Source organism: Echinops telfairi, unplaced genomic scaffold, assembly GCF_000313985.2.
Source record: "Echinops telfairi isolate 266 unplaced genomic scaffold, ASM31398v2 ScPeMD7_7469;HRSCAF=8507_0, whole genome shotgun sequence".
NCBI lineage: Eukaryota > Metazoa > Chordata > Mammalia > Afrosoricida > Tenrecidae > Echinops > Echinops telfairi.
Genome location: NW_022111372.1, coordinates 77,363,054 through 77,384,043, shown reverse-complemented (window position 1 = coordinate 77,384,043; position 20,990 = coordinate 77,363,054). Strand labels below are relative to the sequence as shown.

Genomic DNA, 20,990 nt, shown 5'->3' with positions numbered 1-20,990 from the left:
CAGGGGGCCTTAAAGGCTTGAAGACAAACAAGCGGCCATCTCCTAGATGGCCGTGATCTCAACAGCCAGGTCCACGTGCAGCGCGGGCAGACGGCAGGAGCAAACTGTTTTTAATATTTTCTGGCTTTTAAAAATTGAGATCATTTTGATTGAGATTTTCGTTTCGTCACTGTTGAGTTTTCTTATGCGTGTTTTGTAGGATTTTCTGCACATGAATCCAGAATAGGTAAATCTTGAGATAGTAACTGGATTAATGATTAGCGAGGGACATGGCAGGGGACGCTGGGGAGAAATGGAGAGCTAGTTAGCAACAGGTACACAAATAATATGATTAAATTGTACAATATGTGAATTATTAAAAGATTACCAAGTGTAAGTCAGTCCCTCCAGACTCTGCCATTTAAAAGTTCTCACCCAGTCAGGTCCGACACTAAGCACATGTTTAGCTGTCAGCTAGTGCTGACATGGATGAGCTGTTGAGATCCTTGAAGTATAAATTATTAATAAAAATTATGTATCTCAATTTGCTAGTTTATTCAGTCAAAATCCTTGAGTATTTTCCTTTAGGTGCTAGGGACTGAAACAGCACATCAGACACCATCTCTACCCTTGTGGCGTTTACAATGTGTTGCTAGGCAGTGAAGAATTCTGATGAAGACACTGCTGTCTCTGGGGTTGAGGTTCAAGGGGTCTTTTCAGAGAAAGAACACAGAGGCTGTGAGCTAAGGGATACATGAACATGAGCGAGTCAGGCAGAAGAAATGTGTGCCCAGACTGAGGTGAAGAGAACTGGTGGGCGCAGCAGCCTTGACCTATAAAGGGCTTTGATCTTTAAACACGGGTCAGTGTCCAGAGCAGGCTGAGAGCAAAGGTAGAGCCGGGTGGAGGGGGCTGTAAACTACACCAAGATTTTAGTTGTTTTTCCCTGAGAGCAATGGGAAACTAGGAAGTTTAAGGCAGGGCATTAGCAATCTGATTTGTAATTTAAAGCAGCCCCTGCCTGTGGCAGAGACGAAACAGCGTCCGACTGTGGTGGGAGCTCAACGAGGTGATCTGGGCAACAGAGGATGGTGGTTTGGCCCATGCAGGTCAAGGAGCGAGAGGTTACAGATAAAGGTATACTTTGGGTAGAAGAGAAAGCACCAAAAAGGATTCTTGAATTTCTGCGTTACTCTAGTCACTTGGCAGCGTGGGTCAATTCCTCAGAGCTCCCCAGTTCTGGTTTTACGGTGACTGGGGAGAAACCAATGAGAATCGTTCCTTCACATTAGAATTGCTTGAATAAACGATTCGGTATCGGAAAAAAGCGCGCTTATGAAGAATTAAAAACGGTGCCATTTCTGTTATTATTATGGTGTTGGACAGTTGTACTGGTAGTATTTCTTGTTTTTCTCAAAGCAGGTAAGGCGAAGGGTCCGGGCCCTGGTAATGGCCTCCGCAAAGCGCCCAGGCGGAAAGAGAAGAGCACTCACAGGGTCTGTTTAATCAGGCAGCTCTGTGCTCAACCACACGGGAATGTGGCCCCACCACCATGCTCTGCAGGTGACCTGGTCATTTTAACACAGGCAGAAATGGTACCCAGTTCTCCGCTCGGTCCTGCCCCTTTACCAACTCAGAAGATTCTCCAACCTCTAGGTCAGTGGTTTTCCACCTTCCTCATGCCGTGACCCTTTAATACCGATCCTCTTGTTGTGGTGACCCCCAACCATAAAATTATTTTCATTGCTACTTCATAACTGTCATTTTGCTACTGTTATGAATTGGTCGATCCCAGTGAAAGGGTTGTTCAACCACCAAAGAGGCCGTGACCCCCAGGTTGAGAACCGGTGCCCTAGTCCAGTGCTGCATATCTTCTTGCAACCCGTTCCCTGGGTGGAGAACTAGGGAGCTAAATTCTAGAATATCACTATTTTAGAGCTTTCAAAATTCAACAGCTAGCTCTAAATTAAAACCAATCAACCAGTACCTTAGAATTTTGAATCCTGCCTTTTAAACCTTTTATTTCCTAGAGAGAGCGCTTGATAATAAAATTTATTCTTGTTGTCCTAAGCCACACCAATCCTCATAAAAAATAAAAAAATCAAAAAAATCAACTAAGCACCCAAGCAGAAAAGCTGTCACACACACAAAACATAGTTCAGTTATTGAGAAGGAACAGCCCTCTCCTACTCATCTGATTTTACATTCTAGCAACTGTAACAATATGGAAACATCTGTTCCTGACATTGTTGAATGGCTTCAATAACCAAAGGGGGGGGGAGGGGGAAGAGCAGGTATTTATGATTAAATGATTTTACAGGTTCATTAAACTAAAGTTGAAGTCCAGTGTTCCAACAATATGCAAAATTAGGAACATAACATTTTTCTTCAAAGCGGTCCTGTGACTTTACTCTCATTCTCCAACAGCCCTGTGAACCTAGAAAAAGGAAGAGAGCCAATGACAAGGACTTTCTTCCTGAGCTCTTGGATCACCACCAATCACTCCCTATAAAACAGCAAGATCACAGTCAAGTACATCACCTGTTCTTCTAAAGCTTTAGTGAGTGATTTGTCCAAAGAAACAATTACATAAAATGAAAAAACAAAACAAAACAAAACAAAAAACACACACATTTTAGACCTAAAGTTCAAAAAGAGGGGTTGGTAAGTAGTCAAAATGATGGGTAAGGTCAATCTCCTATCACTGAAAGGGCAGACGGGGAAGACCCAGGTTAACAAAACACACACAACTTGACTATTCTCTACCAACAAAGACTTGTTTACGGTTGGGGAGAGTATTTATAAAGGTAGCTAGCTGTGTCTAAGAAGATAACACTTTGGGTGATTAAAAACATTTCTCCTTTTTAGGAGAAACCTGCTTAAGGCCTTACAAATGACCAACACCCCCCTGGCCAGGTGCTTTTCGGAGTAAAAGGAATGCCGGCTTCCCAGGCTCCTTCCTCCAGTGGGAAACCGAATTGGGTCCCAAGGACCCAGCGTGATAACCAAAGTCAGACGCCCTGGCATCTGAGGCTAGCATTGATCCCAACCGGAGCCTCGTGGTTTGGAGTCACTGGAACAGGACCCAGGGCCAGAGTTACAAATGCTGGGCGAGGTATGGACGCAGAGCTGCAAGGCATTACATGTTGCGAATGTGGCCATTTCTCAGAGGTCCTTGAATGTTCACGTGCAGGCCCGGCAGTATCTTTTGTAAACCTCAGCCTTGCCGTATTTCTGAAGAAGTTCTTGGGCCTGTTGCTTCATCTCTGGGGCCACACAGCCAGGATGCTGGGTGTCAATGTGATGCAGGACGACGCAGCACTCCAGCACATCTGGGAAGGGCCAGGCCTGAAAGATGATACTCCAGTGAGGAGAACAGGCGCGGGGAGAAAGCCCCGGCACCAAGACTCCAGCCACAGACACGTCCCAGCACAGCACCCTTCCTTGAACCTCTTCACATCAACTCAGAAAATGCGGCTGCTCTTATGGTTAGGACCACATCTAAACATACTTTTCGGGCAGTAGCCTATCAGATGATATCATGCCAATTTTAGTTTTACTTCTAACCACACAACTACAAAATTTATTTGGTTTTTCTGAGGTCTGTAATTGCTTGTGTGGCCAATCACTGTCACAAAATATTTGCGCTAACCAAAGGAAACTGCAGCTTAAACTGTTCAACACATGAATGTGTAGGGTTCAGCCACTGATCCATGTGGACGACCGCAAGAATTTGGTATAGTTAGCGCGTCCTACAAAAGTAGTTTGACTAGATGAACGGGTGTCAATCTTACCTTAATGCTCTCAGGAAACTGAGCCATCCTCTCATTTGCCTCTGTCAGTCTTTTAGTTAGTTCAGGCAGAGAAACGGGTTTGGTTTCGTCTTCTTTACTACTAATAAAACGACAGTATAAGAAGTCATATTTCGCGTCCCACGCAATGTTGATTATTAGCCCACAACCTAAGTTCCTTACTCACAGGATTCTTTCTTTTAATCTTTAAATACAAAGGTCCAGAGAACATAACTTAATGTACTGTGACATAAAACAATTTTCAAAATGCAAAATGACTGTCTACTAGCAGGGGACTTGAAAAAAGTTCTGGGAAAAGTGGTACAAAAAAGAGAATGGGTTTTTTTCCCAAGGTCTTTTTCAAGGCCAGTCCCAAGACTCTCAGGGGCCTCTGAGCAGAGGTGGTTCTCCTGAGGGACAGCTAGACAGAGCTGGGCGCCGGCAACTGCATGGACGGACGTTTTTCTGGGCAGGGTGTCCTGGGTTAGGCAATTCTTTAGTTTTTATTACAGAAACCAAATATAAAACATGGAACATGGTAGCTTAAGTTGCTTACGTCTCTGGTTCATGATTTCAACGGTGTATTTTTAGGGGACTAAAATCAGGGGGTTCAAGTCTAATTTTTTTTTTTAAGTTAGTGGTAGCAGCCTTAAGTTTATGGCTTGTCTGTTCTCGTCCCTGTGCTGAGGAACATATCTGAGGTAAAAGGCAATCAGCACAAAAAACAAAACCCGAACCCACTGACATCGAGTTGATTTCGATGGGACCTCCCAGGACGTGAACTGCCCCCTCCGTCTTTCTCCTGAGCAGCGGCTGCTGGGTTGGAACGCGCTCCTGGTGATGAGCAGTGGTCTAATGTTTACCCCATTGAGCCATCTGTGGTCCATTGCCATGACAGGGAATGGCCCAGTAAGGGTAACCCACTGTAAAGCCACACAGCCTAGTGCTCAGTGAGAGCAAATGCCACCCGCAGTGACGGGTCACTGGCTCCTGCCTCTCTGGCATTCAGATCTTGAGGGGTCTTCTCAGGATGCAATTGTGGAATATTACCCTTCCCACCCATTGGCCTTCTGTGATAGGATGAATTCTGTACTACAGAACAATCAAGAAGCAGAATTCCTGAAATAACCGAGGTACGAGTTGGTACCCCGTGTTACAGATGAGGACACTATGAAGACCTTGCAGGAGGTCACGTAGCAGGGCCAGGATCAGAACGGGGCCGACTCCCAAGTCCATGTCTTCATTACTGCATTATCCCATTTCCAAATGACCGGGTTCCTATCACCATGCACCTATCTTTCCCCAGTGACACGACAATGCTGCTCGGTGCTTTCAATTCCATCTTGCATCTGACTTGATACTTACCTCTGGCCCTGAGGACCAGAGAGGGGGTTTTCTGCCTTCTGCGCAGACTCACTGGAGTCAGGACCGTTCACGGTGGGCTTACAGAGCTGACTCTTCTGGTGCTGGCGGATCATTTCCGCCAAGGTCTCCTGGACTTCAGCGACGGTTCTCTGCGAGCTCTGGAGACTGGCACGTTGTTCTGATACGAGCTCCCGACAAGTGCCCAGCACCCGCTCACTCTCTTCTGTGAGTTTCAAGCCCAGCGCGGGGGGCCGACTTAGCTCTGGCTGACCGGAAGCCCTGGGTTCGGCCTCCTCAGGGCTGGCATCATCCACCTGCAGGCTGCACTCAACCACTTTCCTACTGTGATCCACACTGACCCAGACACTGGGCTCGGAGTAAGGCCTGGAGAGAGACCACCAGAACTCATACAGCCGTCCATAAGCCAAAAAGGCCTCCAAGCTTGCGAAAGCTGCCATGCCTGGGGAATGAGGGTCACCCAGTTTCGCTCTCAGAGGGTCACAGCCTAGGAGAAAAGGAGTTGGGGTTGTGAGACCTCTTTTAAGGAACTTTTGCAACCCCACCCCCCCCATGATCTGTAGGAACACGTGCCTTCCAACAAAGGCAACTGAGCTCATGTTTCCTGATTTGGGACAAAGCCCACCCCAAGAATAAGGTGACCAGATGTCCCGCTTTTAGCGGGACAGTCCCGATTTTTAACAATTTTTCCCGCGTCCTGCGGCAGTTTAAAAAAGTCCCTATGGGTGAAGGGAGACGTCGGACAGAGCAAGATATGACAAAATACCAATTTATATACTATCAAGGGCTCGTGGGGGGAGAGGGGGATGAGGACCTAATGTCGGGGGTTTAAATGGAGAGAAAATGTTTTGAGAATGATGTACAAATGCGCTTTACACAATTGATGTATGGATTGCGGTAACAGTTGTATGAGCCCCTAATAAAATGTTAAAAAAAAAAAAAAAGTCCCTATTTTTGGAAAGAATGCACGACAAGCTAGGGTCAACGGTTTTCGGCTGCCATGTGGCTATTTTGCCAGGATATGAGTTTTATCAATGGTGTCCCACTTTACCAATGTTAAAATCTGGTCACCTTACCCAAGAAGCATCCCTTTGGACCAAAGGCTCTGGGCCATAATGGCTGAGGCACTGTGTCTAACCCTGCAGCCCACGGGATTTTGCGGTGTTGCTCCATTCATTGGAATCCTGGCTGATGTAAACAGGTAAAGCACTCAGCAGCTAATGAAAGGGCTGGAAGTTCAAGTTTACCCAGAAGTGCCCTGGAAGAAAGGTCTAGTAATCTCTTTCTGAACGATTAGCCACTGAAAGCCTTTGGAGCACAGCTCTACTCTGACACACACGGAGCCCACGGACTTCCTCAGCGACTGAGGGGTCTCTGATTCGTGACGTCACTCTGCCTCGGATGGTGACTTTGCCATGTGTGGAGAACAGCTCAGCTATCCTGACGGCCGCAGAGCTTTCTATTCACGTGACCTAGCTGGCCGGCCCGTCTCTTCAGCTCTTCTCTCACCCATGGGCAGGCCCTGGGCCAAGGTGGCAGGCATTTACCCTCAGGAAGAAAGGCCGAGTACAGTTCCTGCATGATGGCGAAGTTTCCCGACTCGTAGCTCCGGAGTACTGCCCGCAGCAGTGCCTTCACTGCCTCCTCCCAGGAAGCCACCTGCTGGCTCAGCACCGCCAAGGTCAAGTCGTGGCTAACTTGGAGCAGGAGCTGGAGGAGAAGCGTCTCAGTTAAACATTGCCCCCAGGCAGGGAGGGCAGCAGCAGGCTCCCACTGGGAGCACTCTAAGAAAGGCCTGCCACCTGCTTTCACTTCCCCACCAGAAGCCCCAAGTCCCAGCTAGCTGCGCCCGAGCACGCGCCACCTGGTGGCAAACTCTGCAGCCCAGAAGGCACCTTGCCATTTTGCATTGGGGGAAAACAAAAAGCAAGCACCTGAAAGTTCTAGAAAAGCTCTCATTCTCCTTCTTTAAAAATGAGGGTATGATTAATTTTCAGCGTACAATTTGATGAGGTTGTCTGGGCCTGCCTTACTCTCTTCTGAAATGCTGGCCAGCAACCTGCTTGTTCCCTAGACATTAGCCGTGACTGACTCCTGTGGTACAGGGACAGCTGGGTACCTGTTTGGAGGGTGTGTTGTTCGTAGCAGATGGGTACTTGATACTCTGCAGCTTCTGAAATACCGCCTGATACTGCTCGGGAGTGTCCAGGCCAAAGGCGCTCCTCCACACGGCAGCTACTCTCTCTGAGAAGGGCCCTTTGGGCTCAGTGGTCCAAGCATGGTAGAGAGAGGAGCTTGTAGACTCGAAAAGCTGCCTTTCCTCCAGGTGTTTGGACAGTAGCTCAAGAAGGCAAAACACTAGTCTCTGACCCTGGAGAGGAGAGAAACTGTTACATGAGAATAGGCCTTAGTCCAGGAGAACTTCAATCACATACAGGCCACCAAAGACCTGTGGTCCAGCTGTGGGTGGGGAAAGACGGGCTCATCAGATTTTTCCTGCCTGTGTCTGTCTGCTGCAGTCTCGGGAATACATGGTAGAGTGCAGGGGCCGAAGAGCTGTAGAAGGCAGGCGGTGGGGCTCTGAGAGCTGGGGCAGGCCTGCTGGACATGTCCAAGGTGATTACAGAGGAGTTAGTGGAGGAGAACAGAGGCAGAGTAAAGGCCTGGAAACACCTTCCTCGCTAGACTTGTCAGTTGGCATGTGCTTTCTCAGCTAAGTTTCAGAGGGTCCCTGTTCCTCAGAGGCAAGAGTCCTGATCAGAACCATGTTCAATAAAGGTTAAATTTTTGTTTTTATTAATAATGCTGTTTAAGCAAAAGAGTGAACTGCTAATAATCATTCTGGAAACTTTGGAGGTTGAGTGCAGGGATGTGAATAAATTCTTCTGGGTCTGATGATTCTGTAAACAACACAGAGCCACGCGACCTTTCTGGGTTTTCCTGTTGTTGCTGCCCTTTTATTTGTAGTTCCCAGAAAGCTGCCTCGCCGGCTAGCTCTTTCCCTGAGCCGTGAACACTCAGCTAGGAACCGACTGGAGGCCTAGGTATTCTGCTAGAGACAGAAGAGCTTTAAAGTTCAAGCCAGAGCACCACCATCTAAAATGGACCCAACGTTTTAGAAAGGGAAGTGGGCGTGGCGACTTTGCAGGCGCTGACGGGAGATGCATTTTTAGCAGGGTGGGAATCAAGCCGCATGGAGAATTCCTTCATGCTCCTTCACACCTTCGAGCTGAAGAGCACGCCGCAAGCAGAACACCAGGCTGCTGACGCCAGTGAGGAGGAAACACTCAATTACCAACCCTGGGCTGGGCAGGCTGGAGTCTGTTCACAGACCAGTCAGCAATGGGGAACGCCGCGGACAAGCCACTGTCCTTCAGAGGCAGAACTGACCAGCGCACCAGGGAGGACACCTGCTAACATGTGGAATCCAACGGGAACAGGACTCAGGCCAGGAGCCGAACTGCTGGACTGACCTTTAGACTTTCGTGGAGCTGCAGGGCTTCTTGGGCTCCCACCCAGTTCCTGGCCAGAAGCAGCTCTTGGGCACATCTGAGGGCCAGTGAGGCCGACAACTCCTCTTCTCCGACGATGGCAGCCAGCTCAGCAGCTGTTCTAAGGGAGGCTGCATCTCCCTTTTTGGCCAAAACTTTGGCTGCATCATAAGTACAAGCGGCCCCTAAATAGCTACAAGACAAAGAAATAGCTACGATCAAGACAAGTTAATGGCATTTCATAAACAGGGCTTATTACGTGACAGATGCTTTCTGAAAATCTAAACAGAGAAAAACTAGGATCTGTTCTGCCTTGTGGGCCTTCCTGTGGTCCCAGAGTCTCCCCGCTGGCTTCAGTCAAGGCTGAAGCTGGCAAGCTCACCAGAGAGAGAGAGAGAGAGAGACTCAAGCATTACCCGAGTGGGAGACATAATGGAGCCTATGCTGAATTGAAGTACAGCGGGGGTGTAATTACTTCCCATTTCTTTTAACTGATAATATCAAGGCTTTCACTGATTCTTCCCAATCTCGTCATGGTTGATGAAGCAAAAGACCTGAATTTATAAAATGTGGGTGTACCAGCCCAAAAACTGAAACAGAAAATATTACGGGTCATCACACTGCTAGAAACAATCTCCCTGTTAGAAACCAACAGCAGTACTGTACGTACTCGAGTATAAGCCGACCGCATGTCAGCCGAGGCACCTGATTTTACCACAAAAACGGTATACAAAATGTGCCCCAAACCTCAGCTTATACACAAGTATATGCAGCACGCATGTTGTGCAGCAAGTGAGTCTCTTGGAGGGTAGAATGAGAAGCAACAGTGGCCGACTTAAAGATGGTGGCTGATACTTGCTTTGAACATGTGTTGCAACTTTCCACAAAGTAATAACCCATCTCCGGCACCATCAGGCTCCAAGAAGGGCTTATAGTACCTCTTCCAAGTCTCCCATTGCAAGGCTTTGACTCCTAATTCTTCCTGCTCCTGGAACACGCCCACCCACATATTACGAATTCCCATCTATCCGGATGTTGTTGCTTTAGCCATGACTGAACTGGCTGGAAGCCTGGATCTTAGTCTGTTACTCACGTTTCCAGAGGGGTTCTGGTGACTTAGGTAAGTACTAGTGGGCTAGATCCTTGGTCCTAAGAAAGAATGCTTTCAGAATCTTCTAGTCACTGGATGTCCATATTCCAGTATAATGCTTTTATTCTTGTCCTGTTTTCTTAGTGTGGTGGTTATGCAATGGGCTGTGAGCCCCAAAATGGGCCGTTCAAAACCACCAGGCCCTCCTCGGGAGAGAGCTGGGGCTTTCTACTCCTGGCAAAGAGCTAGACAGTCTCAGAGGCCCACAGGGGCGCTTCTACCCTGTCACACAGGCTTGCCGTGAGTCAGATTTGACTCAAAGGCAGTCCGTTTGGTTGTGGTTTGCTTGGTAGCTTCTGGGCAGGAGCTCTTTTCCTCGGGCTTACCACTTGGCAGCCATGGCATAATGGCCATCTTTTTCCAGGACGGCCCCCCAGCTCAGGTACAGGTCCTTCAGGATTGGGTCTTCTGGGCGCAGCCGGGCTTTGGCAATGGCAATAGCTTCCCTAGAGGTAAGAGGAGATATTAACCAAAATTTAGGACTAGCTGTCCCATTTGTGCTGTATCATTCTAACTTCCAGTAAAAGACTTATTCCTTCATGACAGGGGCCATTTGAAAAGGCTGCGTGCGCTTGATTCCAAACTGGGGTCAGCAGTTCTTCAAAAGGTGGTCTAGTTCCTCTAGGGCTCTAAGGTCAAAACTATTTCCACAATAAAACTGAGGTTATCTGCCCATTACGTTAACACTTGCACTCATCGAACACTGGGATCTTAGCAAGAAAGAAAAGGCGAACGCTCTGGCCAGAGCAGCTAATAACGCATCAGTTTTATGAAGTCCCGTGAGTACGTGGGACCTCAGGAGACAGGGTTGCCTGCCTCTGGGAAAAATGCAAATGACTAAATCTGAGCTGAACTAGTGGCTGGTTTTTCATGAAATCTCATTTCTGCTCCCAAGAAGGCCCAACTTCAGGCTCAAATCATTAATCAGACTCGGGTATGTGGCAGGTGTTTTCTGAAAATCTAAATAGAGCAAGACTAGCACTTTACGGAAGGCAACCAACAGGATTTGTGGCCAACGGTAACATTTGTGCATTTAGGCCAAACTAGAATTCTGGATAAACACGGGCCAGCCACTGGGGCCCTGGCAGCGTCATAGGTTGTTACCACCCTCGTCCCACTGTGAGCGCCACACACAGACCTGTAGAAATGGTTGGCCTTGAGAAGCTCCACAGCTTCATACACTTTGTGGATGGAAAGCAGGTGGGAGGCAGCCTTGACATACTGATCCTGAAAACACAGCTGTTTGGCAAAAGCTTCCACGGCCCACAGCCACACGTGGTAGCCAGCTTTAAGAAAAAAAAAACCAAACGAACAACTAGATAAGTGAAGGAAGAGAAAAAGCAAGCAGGTATACCTGAACTGGGAAAGCTTGATTTTCAGAGCCGCTGCATGAAGAACATTTTGATACTAATTCAATTGCCATTAAGATCATGTGTCCCTGCCTGGTACCATCTGACATTCTGAAAGGTAAATGTTTTACTTTCTCACACATCCAAAATGGCACCAAAAGACGGCCACCAGGAGTGTGGTTACTCTTAGTAGGTGAGGAGAGAGCGTGGCTGTGCCCGAGATGAGTCCCTGCTGCCAGGAATGTAATGCTGCTATTACATGGATGCTGGCTGTAAGAACAAGTATTCCAGCTATAAAATCCAGGGTAGTCTCATCAGGCAGTCTCCTCTCCCATAGTATGCCTGAGCAAAAATCTATAAAGCAGCACAGAACTGAGCATGGCAGAAAAAATGGCTTCCTTGTTATCCTGGTACCACCTGGTATCCCTAAATCCTTTCCAGAGCCAACCATCACGACTAGTTTCTTTGGGAGTGTATGGACTACTTTGTGTCTATACCTTGATTGCTTTCACTTACTGTAACTGGCAGCTTTGTGCCATGTGAGCACACAGAGCTGCCACATGCTTTGGCACCTGCAGAGGTTTCTAGGGCATGGATGCTTTAAGCAGACCCTTAGTGATGGACTGGCTCTGGTCCTGTTGCTACTACAAACACTGCTGCCATCAATGCCCATGTAGATCTGCTCTCAGCATGTGCGCAGTTAAATTCCAACCGAGGGAACTGCCAAGTCAGAGGACACATGCATTTTAAATTTCAGTAGACATGGCCAAACTGTCCCACCGAGTTTTCACCAATTACAATCTTGCTAATAATGTGTGTCAGTGACCGGCGTTTTGTAGGGAATTGGGGTGGTGGTGATCGGCCTACTGTTGTGGAACAAAGCTAATTCTGCACCATAATTGTCCCCGTAGGTAATTTTGAGCTCAAGACACGTACTGCCAGGAGTCGGCTTTAGCAGCTTACTCTGACAAGAACATACCGACTGGTGCCATGGCCACAAGACTGTCTGTCAGCTCCCCTCTCTCTGCCGCCGTCTGGAGAACGCCCTTCAGGTCTCCTTTCCAAAGCATGAGCTGGTGAAATAACTCAGGGTGGCCATTTTCCAAGTGACCTTTCCCTGTTCAGAGGAGAGAGGAGAGCCAGAAGATGCTTCAGTTGATTTCAGAAGGTTTCAAAATGAACGAGAAAAGAAGGAACTCCTTGTAGAAGCAGTCACTTACTGATGGCGAAGCCACCAACCGGAGGAGTCACGAAGCCCAGTCACTCAGTCCGACCACTGCATGCATAGGCTGCCCACCAGAAGCAAGGGCTCTTTGTGAGCCAGGGGACTCAATTTTAGTTTGTCAACAAGTAAAAGTAGCCATTGCAACCCACAGGCTGGCAGTTATGAAAGCACAAGCGTCGTTGCTGTTACTGGCGACTGCCATTGAGTCACGTGCAACTGTGGGACCTGTATGTTATTAGAGCAGCACTGTGCTCCACAGGGACGATGCTCTGGCTGCAGTTAATGGAGAGGATCACTGACCTTTTCCTCCAAATAGCCTCACCGGTGGCTTAGCTGTCAGTACACACTGCTTGCAGCGCCCCGCCCAGGCACCAGTACAAAGGGTCAGGGGAGCATGCAGATGGAAGGGCTTGTTGACTCGCGTTCCCTCACCTTCGAGCTCCATCATCTTGTACAGGGTGGCCCTGTTGGTGAAAAGCCCCAGGTGATAGCGACCCTCAAGGGCAGCAGCCACGTCCTCATGCAGCTCTGTTCATTTAGAAAGACAAAAAGCACAGCTAAACGGAATGCATACAGAGGTCCCACGTTTCTGTCCAATGATTTCCGAACTGATGTCTCAAACACCCACTTCAGTGACAGAGGCAGCACAACAGGAAGGCAGAGCCCATCGCAGCAGCCCGGGCAAAAGCCAATGACACCAACTAGTTTCTGGTTTGCTCAAAGAAGGGCATGGGGGTGGGGTGAAATTCTAAAAGCCAATGCAAGATTCCGTTTAAGAAATGTACACGTGACTTAATTATTTAAATAAGGTTAAAACAGCAAGAAGCCAAAAAAAAAAAAAATCCAGACAAAACAAAAAGCCCTACTAAGCAAAGGCAGCTCTCGAACATTCACTGGAACCTCACAGAAAGGGACGCAATAGCCATTCTGTTTTTGTTTTTTTTTTTTTCCAAATCAACTGATTTTCCAATAAGGGGAATCAGGTAAACATGTGAAGTTGATTATATAAATCATAGAAAGCTATCACCAAGTTAAAAAAGAGAGCCTGCTAATTCCATCTTCGCACACGTCTTGAAGCTGACTCGCATGAAAACATTCGGTGTCTCTGGAGGTAGGCACGAAACTGACGGCAGCGAGGCCTCCGGAGACGTGAGTGTTGTGGGAGGAAGAGAGCGGTGCGCGTTCTCGCTCGAAGCATTTATAAGTCAGAATTTCATTTGATCACATGTCTCCTTTTTCAACATGTAAAATTAAGTAAAACGATCCTATCTGCTCATACCAATGTAATTGACAGTAATGACACGCGGGCCTTGAAAAACACAAACTCAATTCAACTCTCCACAAAGAAAACTTCTTCGAGAACTTTTTTTAAGGAATTGTCATGTGGGCAGATTCCTCCCTCAAAAGCAAATGATTTTCCTCGGGCTGTTCAATGGAACAAAACAGTAGAAACACCAAATCGTGCAGAGAGGGTCAGCCAACACCCCAGTCCTGACACATCGCTGGCTGGAGACCACCAGATGGAAAACAAGAAGGCTGGGACCGTGAGTCAGACCCTGGAGTGTGCAGTGGGGCACAGGGTGGGAGAAGCACAGAAAATACCGAAGGACAGACCATAATAACCTGGGACATTCTCTCCTCCCCTCATTCATGGGCCAGTCTCTAGAAGACTGGAGTGTCAATAATGGATTTTTGTACCTTTGGAGTGTTTTGCAGTTGCTAATACCAAACAGTCCTGATGAAGCTCCTCTTTGGACTTGTGGTCCAAGCTGGTACTCAGTGGCAGCATGGAGCGTGCTTTTCTCTTCTTGAGCAAAGCTTCTGAAAAGAAATCAAACTGCAGGCAGTCTCACCCAAAGGGAGGGCTTACTGGGTGAGTATAATCTACGGAGTTTAGAGTCCCTAACCCAATAAAGAGCCACCCTCCCCCAAATACTACCAACCAAAGCAAGACTACACTTCAAGTGCTAGATAACAACAAAAAGGCCCCCAAAACCACACCACCCAAAAAACCCAGTTTCGAATTTTGAGTTCCAAGTACCAACTATCTTGGGGCACATTTAACAAAATACTTTTATTATTAAATACTAACCTGGTTTCTCTTTAGGCGATTCCTTTTTTGGCAATGTTATTTTGTTATTAATGATGGCTTTCGACCTTTCAAAGCCCAAGGAAGCTGGGGAGTAGACAACTGGTTCTGTAGACGCTGTCACGGGGGAGGGAGGAGAGCTGATATCAAGGAGTACGAGACAGAAGAAAATGCTCTGACACTGTGGGATGGTATACTGTCTGGTGTAGGCTTGGAAGAGAACCCCAAACACCGAAACCCACCAACAGTGCAGTGTCCAAGGCCTCAAAGATGCTGAGCTCGAGTTGAGCACACAGGCAGGTCAGAGCATTTCCTTGACTCCATCAAGAAGTCCTGGCATAAACACAGGTTCTGCCACTTACCTGCCGACTCAAGGCTGCAGGGCACCTTGGGCTCCCCGGCGTCGGCCTCCCCATCGGCGTCCGAAAATCCGTTCTCCACAGGTCCCGGACTCTCCTTCCTCATCTCTTCATTTCCGCTCGGAGCCTCCTGTTTCACCAGCACTCGTGTGGGGGGCTGCTTCTTCTTTTTGGGTTTTGCTTTAAGTTGAGTGAGTCTTTTTTTGTCTAGTTCAATGCTTTTTTTGCCTGTAGGAATGAGTTTTTTTTAAAAAAAGGGCAGACTAAAATTTACATTCTTGATCTACAAGGCTTTGAGGGACTGGAAGTCCCCAACACTGCATGGCTCTCCTTTCTGAAAGCACTCTTACCCTGCCCTCCTTCGCCAGCACATTTCAGAGTTAACAGCATCAGACGGCTGAATACACCTAACTCAACTTTCTGAGGTGTCTTTCGAATCCTCCCACCCTATTGTGGACACCACCAAGATTTCCCCCGAGATTTGGGGGAAACTTGGCAGCTGGTGTGCTCTGGCCTGGCTCTGGCGGGCTGAGCTGGACAGGATGGAGTGACTGGATGCCCCTGCAGGAATCCAGTGGGATGACAAGCTCTTGCTTCTTCCCACTCATGCAGACATTCAGCTGCTTACGCTAACACAGGCTCCTGGACTCCTATTTGAGGCTACGGCCCATTACTGTTACTTTAAAAAGTTCTGAACACTTGTGTCCTTTATTTCTAAATCTAATGTATTGATGTATAATACAGTAATCACACGTATTTTTAAACACGTTGATAAATGCTGACATACACGGAATAACCACCACAAACAAGATGGAATATGTGTGTCGCCTCCACAGTCCCTCGTGTCTCCTCGGAGTAAGGCGCTCCCTGCAATCACCCATCTGCTGTCAATGGCTTGGTTTTGTCTGTTCTAGAAGTTCATATAAATGGCAAAATGGAATTATGGAGGATGTAGTCGTTTTGTACTGGCTTCTTTTGCTCAGCAAATGGCGTCCTTTTTAAAGATTCACCATGCTGTGTCTGTCTGTATTTACTTGAACTGCAGAGCAGAATTCCACCGCAGGGACCTATCGCCATGTACTGAGTGACCTGAGAAAGGACAGCTGGGTTGGTTCCAGTGTTGGGCAATCACTGATACGGCTGCGATGAGCACCCTCCTGTACAAATCTTTACATGCCCTTCTTTGAGGCCATTCCTAGCTGATACTGTGTCAAGCTTTCTTATTGTTTACAGAGTGGATTAGTCTGTTACCATTTAATCTTTTATAGCCAAAATGGGTTCAGCTTCGCCCTCCCAATTCAAACTGTTCCATGTTTGGCTAATGGAGACCTGTGGAAGTTGGTTTCTCTGTCCTTTGAAACACCCACCTGGTTCTTTTTAAGAACCCAGTCAGTCAGGGTCGACCAGCAGGCCTTTTGACCCCAAGCAAGGAGGGCAGCTGGGAGGGGCCGGAGACCAAAGCAAGTGAGTCCTAGGTTCTGACTGACCTTGAGGCGGCCGGGAGTGGACCTGCATGGAGACGAGCCATTTATAAACGCAGAAATCATCTGCCCCGGAGTAGATACAGTCTGGATCCAAGGGGGACCAGGCCACACAGAGCAGGCGCCCGCGATGTCCTCGGAAATTGCACAGAGGCTCTTCTTGAAGAGTGTCCCACACCTAAAACCCAGGGCCACGTGACAGAACACAAACAGTCGGGTGATTCTTTGTTCTGGGATACAGGGTGTCGTTGGAGTCCTTTTTCAGAGGTCGATTTCAGGGGGCTGCTTTGCATGGGAAGCATGCTTGCTCAGGACAGCAGCGGCATTCCTAGGGGATGATTTGGAGTGCATGCTGTGCCCCAGGGATTTCAGTATTCAAACCAGTATTAAATGTTATTGGGGGCTGAGGGTTCGGGCACTAAGAAGAGACTACTCACTCAGCGCTGATGGGGTGCTCAGTTCTTTTCTGCCCCGTAATTCCTGGGCAGGTGATCCATGACCTGAATGTCTCTCCTCCCCACTTCAGAAGCAGCCTTCCAGAGACCCCAGACCGGTGCAGACACCTCCATCAACCCCACCCTCAGGTCCTGCCCCAGCTCCTCAGGTCTTTTCTGGTTTGGACAGCCCGAACTCTGGCTCTGCACTCTCCTCATGCTTTTGAACTCAGAGATCTCTGACTTACTAATGTAGCACTAGAGCTGTCTTTGCTATTTCTCATACAACACTTCTGTGTTTAAGTGAGAAGGGGGATTTCTCACATAAGTGTAGTCCACATACTGACAGCAAGTCAGAATGAAATTGGTAACGTTTTAAAAATCGATTTCATTATGAATTGCTATCAGTATGTGAAAGAAAACAAATGCCTTGCAGAGCGCAGCAATGTCCTTTCTGCAGAGGCTGCTGGGCAGGAGGTAAGAGGGAGGAAAACCAAGACGCCACATGGGGAAAACAGTCCAGAAAAGAACCCCAAAAGGCCCATGACCACGATACCTGGGCCGTTCCATCGTAGGAAGCAGACACCAGCCTTCCGTCATGGTGTGGGCTCCAAGCCAGGCTGGTAATCTTGCCCGTGTGCCCTGAGAGAGTCCGGTATGGCTCTGTGATGGTTATTGGTGACTCCAGATTGCCCTCTAAAGGGGAAGGGGAAGACGTCACTGCCAGCAGCAACCTAAAGAGACCTAGATGTTCATACTAGTGACACCAGGGCGGAGGGAGACTGTCCCAGGCTCTCGGGATGACTTAGCAGGCAAGACCGTCTCGTGGCTCAGAGTGTGGGCAGACCCACAGGCAATGGCAAGTCCAGGGAAGCCATCAGAGACCACCGACATGACAGTAATGCCTCTGGAAGCAACATCAAGAGGGACACAGCATCCTTTAACAAGGGACTGCTATCTCAAATAAGACTCTTCTCTCAAATACAAATGTAAATCAATAAATCAATATACTAACATACATTTTGGGGAGGGGTGGGGGAAGAAATGACATCGAAAGTTCATGGGAAAATTCCATTCTCTTTTAATTCCATTTTCCTACAAACTCTTTGAAGTCTCCTACATGTAGTAGCCTATATATAAGGTTATACTCGAAATTGGGGAAAAAAACATTGGGGTAATTACATAATTTTGTCAACTCGAAGATTTAAGTGTAGGGGCAGAGTCTGTCTAGCCTGTCAATCAGGTCACAGCCTGATGGTGCCTCCTTGTGGGCGTGGTCTTCTCATAAGGAGGGTACTGGGAACCTCCCCCTCTCTGCCTTCACCTTTCTGTTGAGAAGCCATGCTGAGACCTGCGTCAGGCCTGTGATGCCTCCACCGCATTGGATCCACAAGACTTTTCACCCAGTGGCCTGTGATCTTCCTGCATCATTACATGTGGCTGCGTGAGTCTGAAGAGGGACTTATGGACCAGTTTCAGACTTATGGACTTGTGTTGGACCGAGCTGGGACGTTTTCCTGATAGACAATTACTTCTTGTTATCAAGGTCTTTCTTACACATGAGTGTCACTGGACTTGTTTCTCTAGTCAACCCATTGTAACATTTACATGGAGCAAATCAAGAACATTGGTTATTCCTGAGAGATGGAACTTGAGGGTGGTGGAGTGGATACATCACTTTTTAAGTTAATAGTTTTAACTAAGTTAACATTTTTATCACACTTGAAGAAATTAAAAAATATATATGGTATCTTATTTTTGACAGTAGACAAATAACATTTCAATGCCCAAATAAAAAGGCACAGGTATCAGAATGGAACTAGCTGATACTGACATCCTCCTAAGTACGGGCAAACCCAAGTTACCTACGGCAGTCTTCAGGTGGTGCACATAAATGACAGCGCTGTTGGACCCCGAGGCCACCAGGTAGCTCAGGTCTGGCTGGCTGCCGTGCTCGTGGTGCCAGCTGATGGTGTTCACAAGCTTGTGATGCTGCTGGATGGTACAGATCAGTTTCAAGTTGGGGACCTGAAATATTTCTATTGATCTGCAGTAAGAAACACAAGCGAGATGGACCATAAAATCACAGACCATTGCAAATAATATCCTCTCACCCCACCAGTCCAGGCTGACTGGATGGGAACAAGACAAAGAACCCCCCTCTTCCTTGCCAAGGTCATTCTCTGATAAAGGCCTCTGTCCAAAGGGTCTTATCCCTCAAACAAGCACATCCAGCCTTTAAAAGTCCTAACCATCTCTGCAGAGTTGTGATCTTCAGGGACAGATTACAGTGAGGGGTGCCCTGCCTGATGTCACTAGTGCAGTGAGTCTGTCCACAACTCAGGGTGACCGCATGTGTTACAGGGTAGAACTGCTTCACTGCATTTCCTCAGCTGTCAGCTTGATGGGAGTGGGTTTGCCAGGCCTTTCTCCCATGGCCACTGAGTAAGTTGGAGCTGCCGTCTTTAGGTTAGCAGCCAGTCACCAACTGCATGTGCTACCCAGGCACCTTAGGATGAGGATTCTTTTTTTTTTTTAATGGAAAAAGGTTTTGGCAGGTCAGTGCTGGACAGCATTCTGTGAGGCTTAGACAGTCAGTCATGAAAAGGCAAACACAGCCAACACTCTCCGTGGACTGTGGAAAACACCCAGATAATTCTGTAGTTTTCAAAATGCAGTGTCTCGTGGATTACCAAGGATAAACCAGAAAATCAAATACAATTGGGCTTCCCCAACTAGCAAGGCAGATGGCAGTACCAGCTTGTGATCGAATTTACATGCAAGAACAAAGTTTTTTTAAATAAAGAAACAAACATACCCATCTTCGTTGCCAAGAGCCATGATTTTGCCATCTGCTTTCCAGCTGATCTCTGTGTGTACTGGCAACTTGTACTGGGAAGCAAAACAAACCAATCTCGAATATAAATATTGGTCTTCACGCCACAAATCTTCCTTATCTTACAATACAACGATGTGGATAGAACTGTCTCCCCTCAAAACACATACTGGAATCCTGTCTGAGTCATCTGGTGCTGCTGTAACAGAAGCACCACAAGAGGATGGCTTCAACAAGCACACCGAGTCTCTCTCAGCTGACGGCCCTCGAAGCCTGAATCTCCGTGCTACTTCTGGGGAGGGTCCCGGTCAGTCTCCCCTGGGCCTGGGAGTTTCTCAGGCAGGGACTCTGGGTCCAAAGGACCACTCCACCCTAGTTCCTTTTCCTTGGGCAAAGGAGGTCTCTCTGATCTCTGCTCTCTTGTTTAAGCTCTTTAATGTCTCAAAAGAGCTTGATGCAAGATACAATCTAATCCTGTAGATTTTAACCTGCCTCGTTAATATAACTGCCTCTAATCCTGCCTCAGTAACTTCATAGATTTCTAACATGTACAATTACATCAGGTCACAAAATGGGAGATAACCACAGAATACTGAGACTCACAGCCCTTGCATGTAGTCACATGTTCTGGGGACAGATTTAAATCCAGGGCATATCCCATCTATATGACTGTGCTCCCATGTGGAAATGGGATTTTCCTTGTTATGGTAATGAGGCTATATCAGTGTAAGGGGTGTCTTAAATCAATCCCTTTTGAGCTACAGGAAAGGGAAAGGAGGAAGAAAACAAGGACAACTGGGGAAGATATATAAATGCCATGGGCAGACCGTCAAGGAACAGAAGCTGAAGACATGAGGACCTTCCTCGAGAACCTGGCAAGCGTCTTCCTGGAGCGCCCGCCCACCCTCTGAATTCGATGGTCCACTACAGAACTGTGAGAGAACGCATTTCTACTCGCTAACGTCGCCCACTGGTGGTGGTTTTCATTATAGCAACGCTAGAGAAGGAGCCGGACAGCACCAGGAAAAAACATCCCTAAAGTTTAAAATGTTCTAATTATATAACAGCCATTCTTATAATCTACATAATCAGCCAAAGAACTGAACATAACCAGGGTTCTATTGCCTAATTGGAATAAAAAGGGGGCAGTCAAGCATTAATTGTCTACAATGTATAAAACCACGTGAAAGGCAGCACACTAAAATGAAACAGGCCAGTTGGCCTTGACAACGGGGGGTGCCTTGGTCTTTCAACAAGTTACACACCCACACTGGTACAGATAGGAACTGGAAACACAGGGAATCCAGGGCGGATGACCTTTCAGGACCAGTGGTGAGAATGGCGATACTGGGAGCGTAGAAGGAGCGTGGGTTGGAAAGGGGGAACCGATTACAAGGATCTACATGTGACCTCCTCCCTGGGG

General features: G+C 47.6%; 1 protein-coding gene across 1 annotated transcript in view; it reads right to left on the bottom strand.

The window, feature by feature from the left end:
• Positions 1-1,967: 1,967 nt before the first annotated feature.
• The window catches only part of GEMIN5 (gem nuclear organelle associated protein 5), a 27,445-nt gene continuing 8,422 nt past the window's right edge, over positions 1,968-20,990 (bottom strand). The window contains exons 6-22 of the mRNA XM_045284564.1: positions 19,550-19,623; positions 18,597-18,778; positions 17,288-17,427; positions 16,304-16,475; positions 14,820-15,044; positions 14,461-14,574; positions 14,067-14,186; positions 12,801-12,896; positions 12,123-12,260; positions 10,933-11,080; positions 10,121-10,240; positions 8,627-8,837; positions 7,273-7,524; positions 6,701-6,863; positions 5,136-5,640; positions 3,774-3,873; positions 1,968-3,327 (exon numbers count right to left, since the gene is read on the bottom strand). Of these exons, the coding sequence (XP_045140499.1) occupies positions 3,163-3,327; positions 3,774-3,873; positions 5,136-5,640; positions 6,701-6,863; positions 7,273-7,524; positions 8,627-8,837; positions 10,121-10,240; positions 10,933-11,080; positions 12,123-12,260; positions 12,801-12,896; positions 14,067-14,186; positions 14,461-14,574; positions 14,820-15,044; positions 16,304-16,475; positions 17,288-17,427; positions 18,597-18,778; positions 19,550-19,623 (2,925 nt within the window). The 3' untranslated portion in view covers positions 1,968-3,162. The remainder of the gene's footprint in view (positions 3,328-3,773; positions 3,874-5,135; positions 5,641-6,700; positions 6,864-7,272; positions 7,525-8,626; positions 8,838-10,120; positions 10,241-10,932; positions 11,081-12,122; positions 12,261-12,800; positions 12,897-14,066; positions 14,187-14,460; positions 14,575-14,819; positions 15,045-16,303; positions 16,476-17,287; positions 17,428-18,596; positions 18,779-19,549; positions 19,624-20,990) is intronic.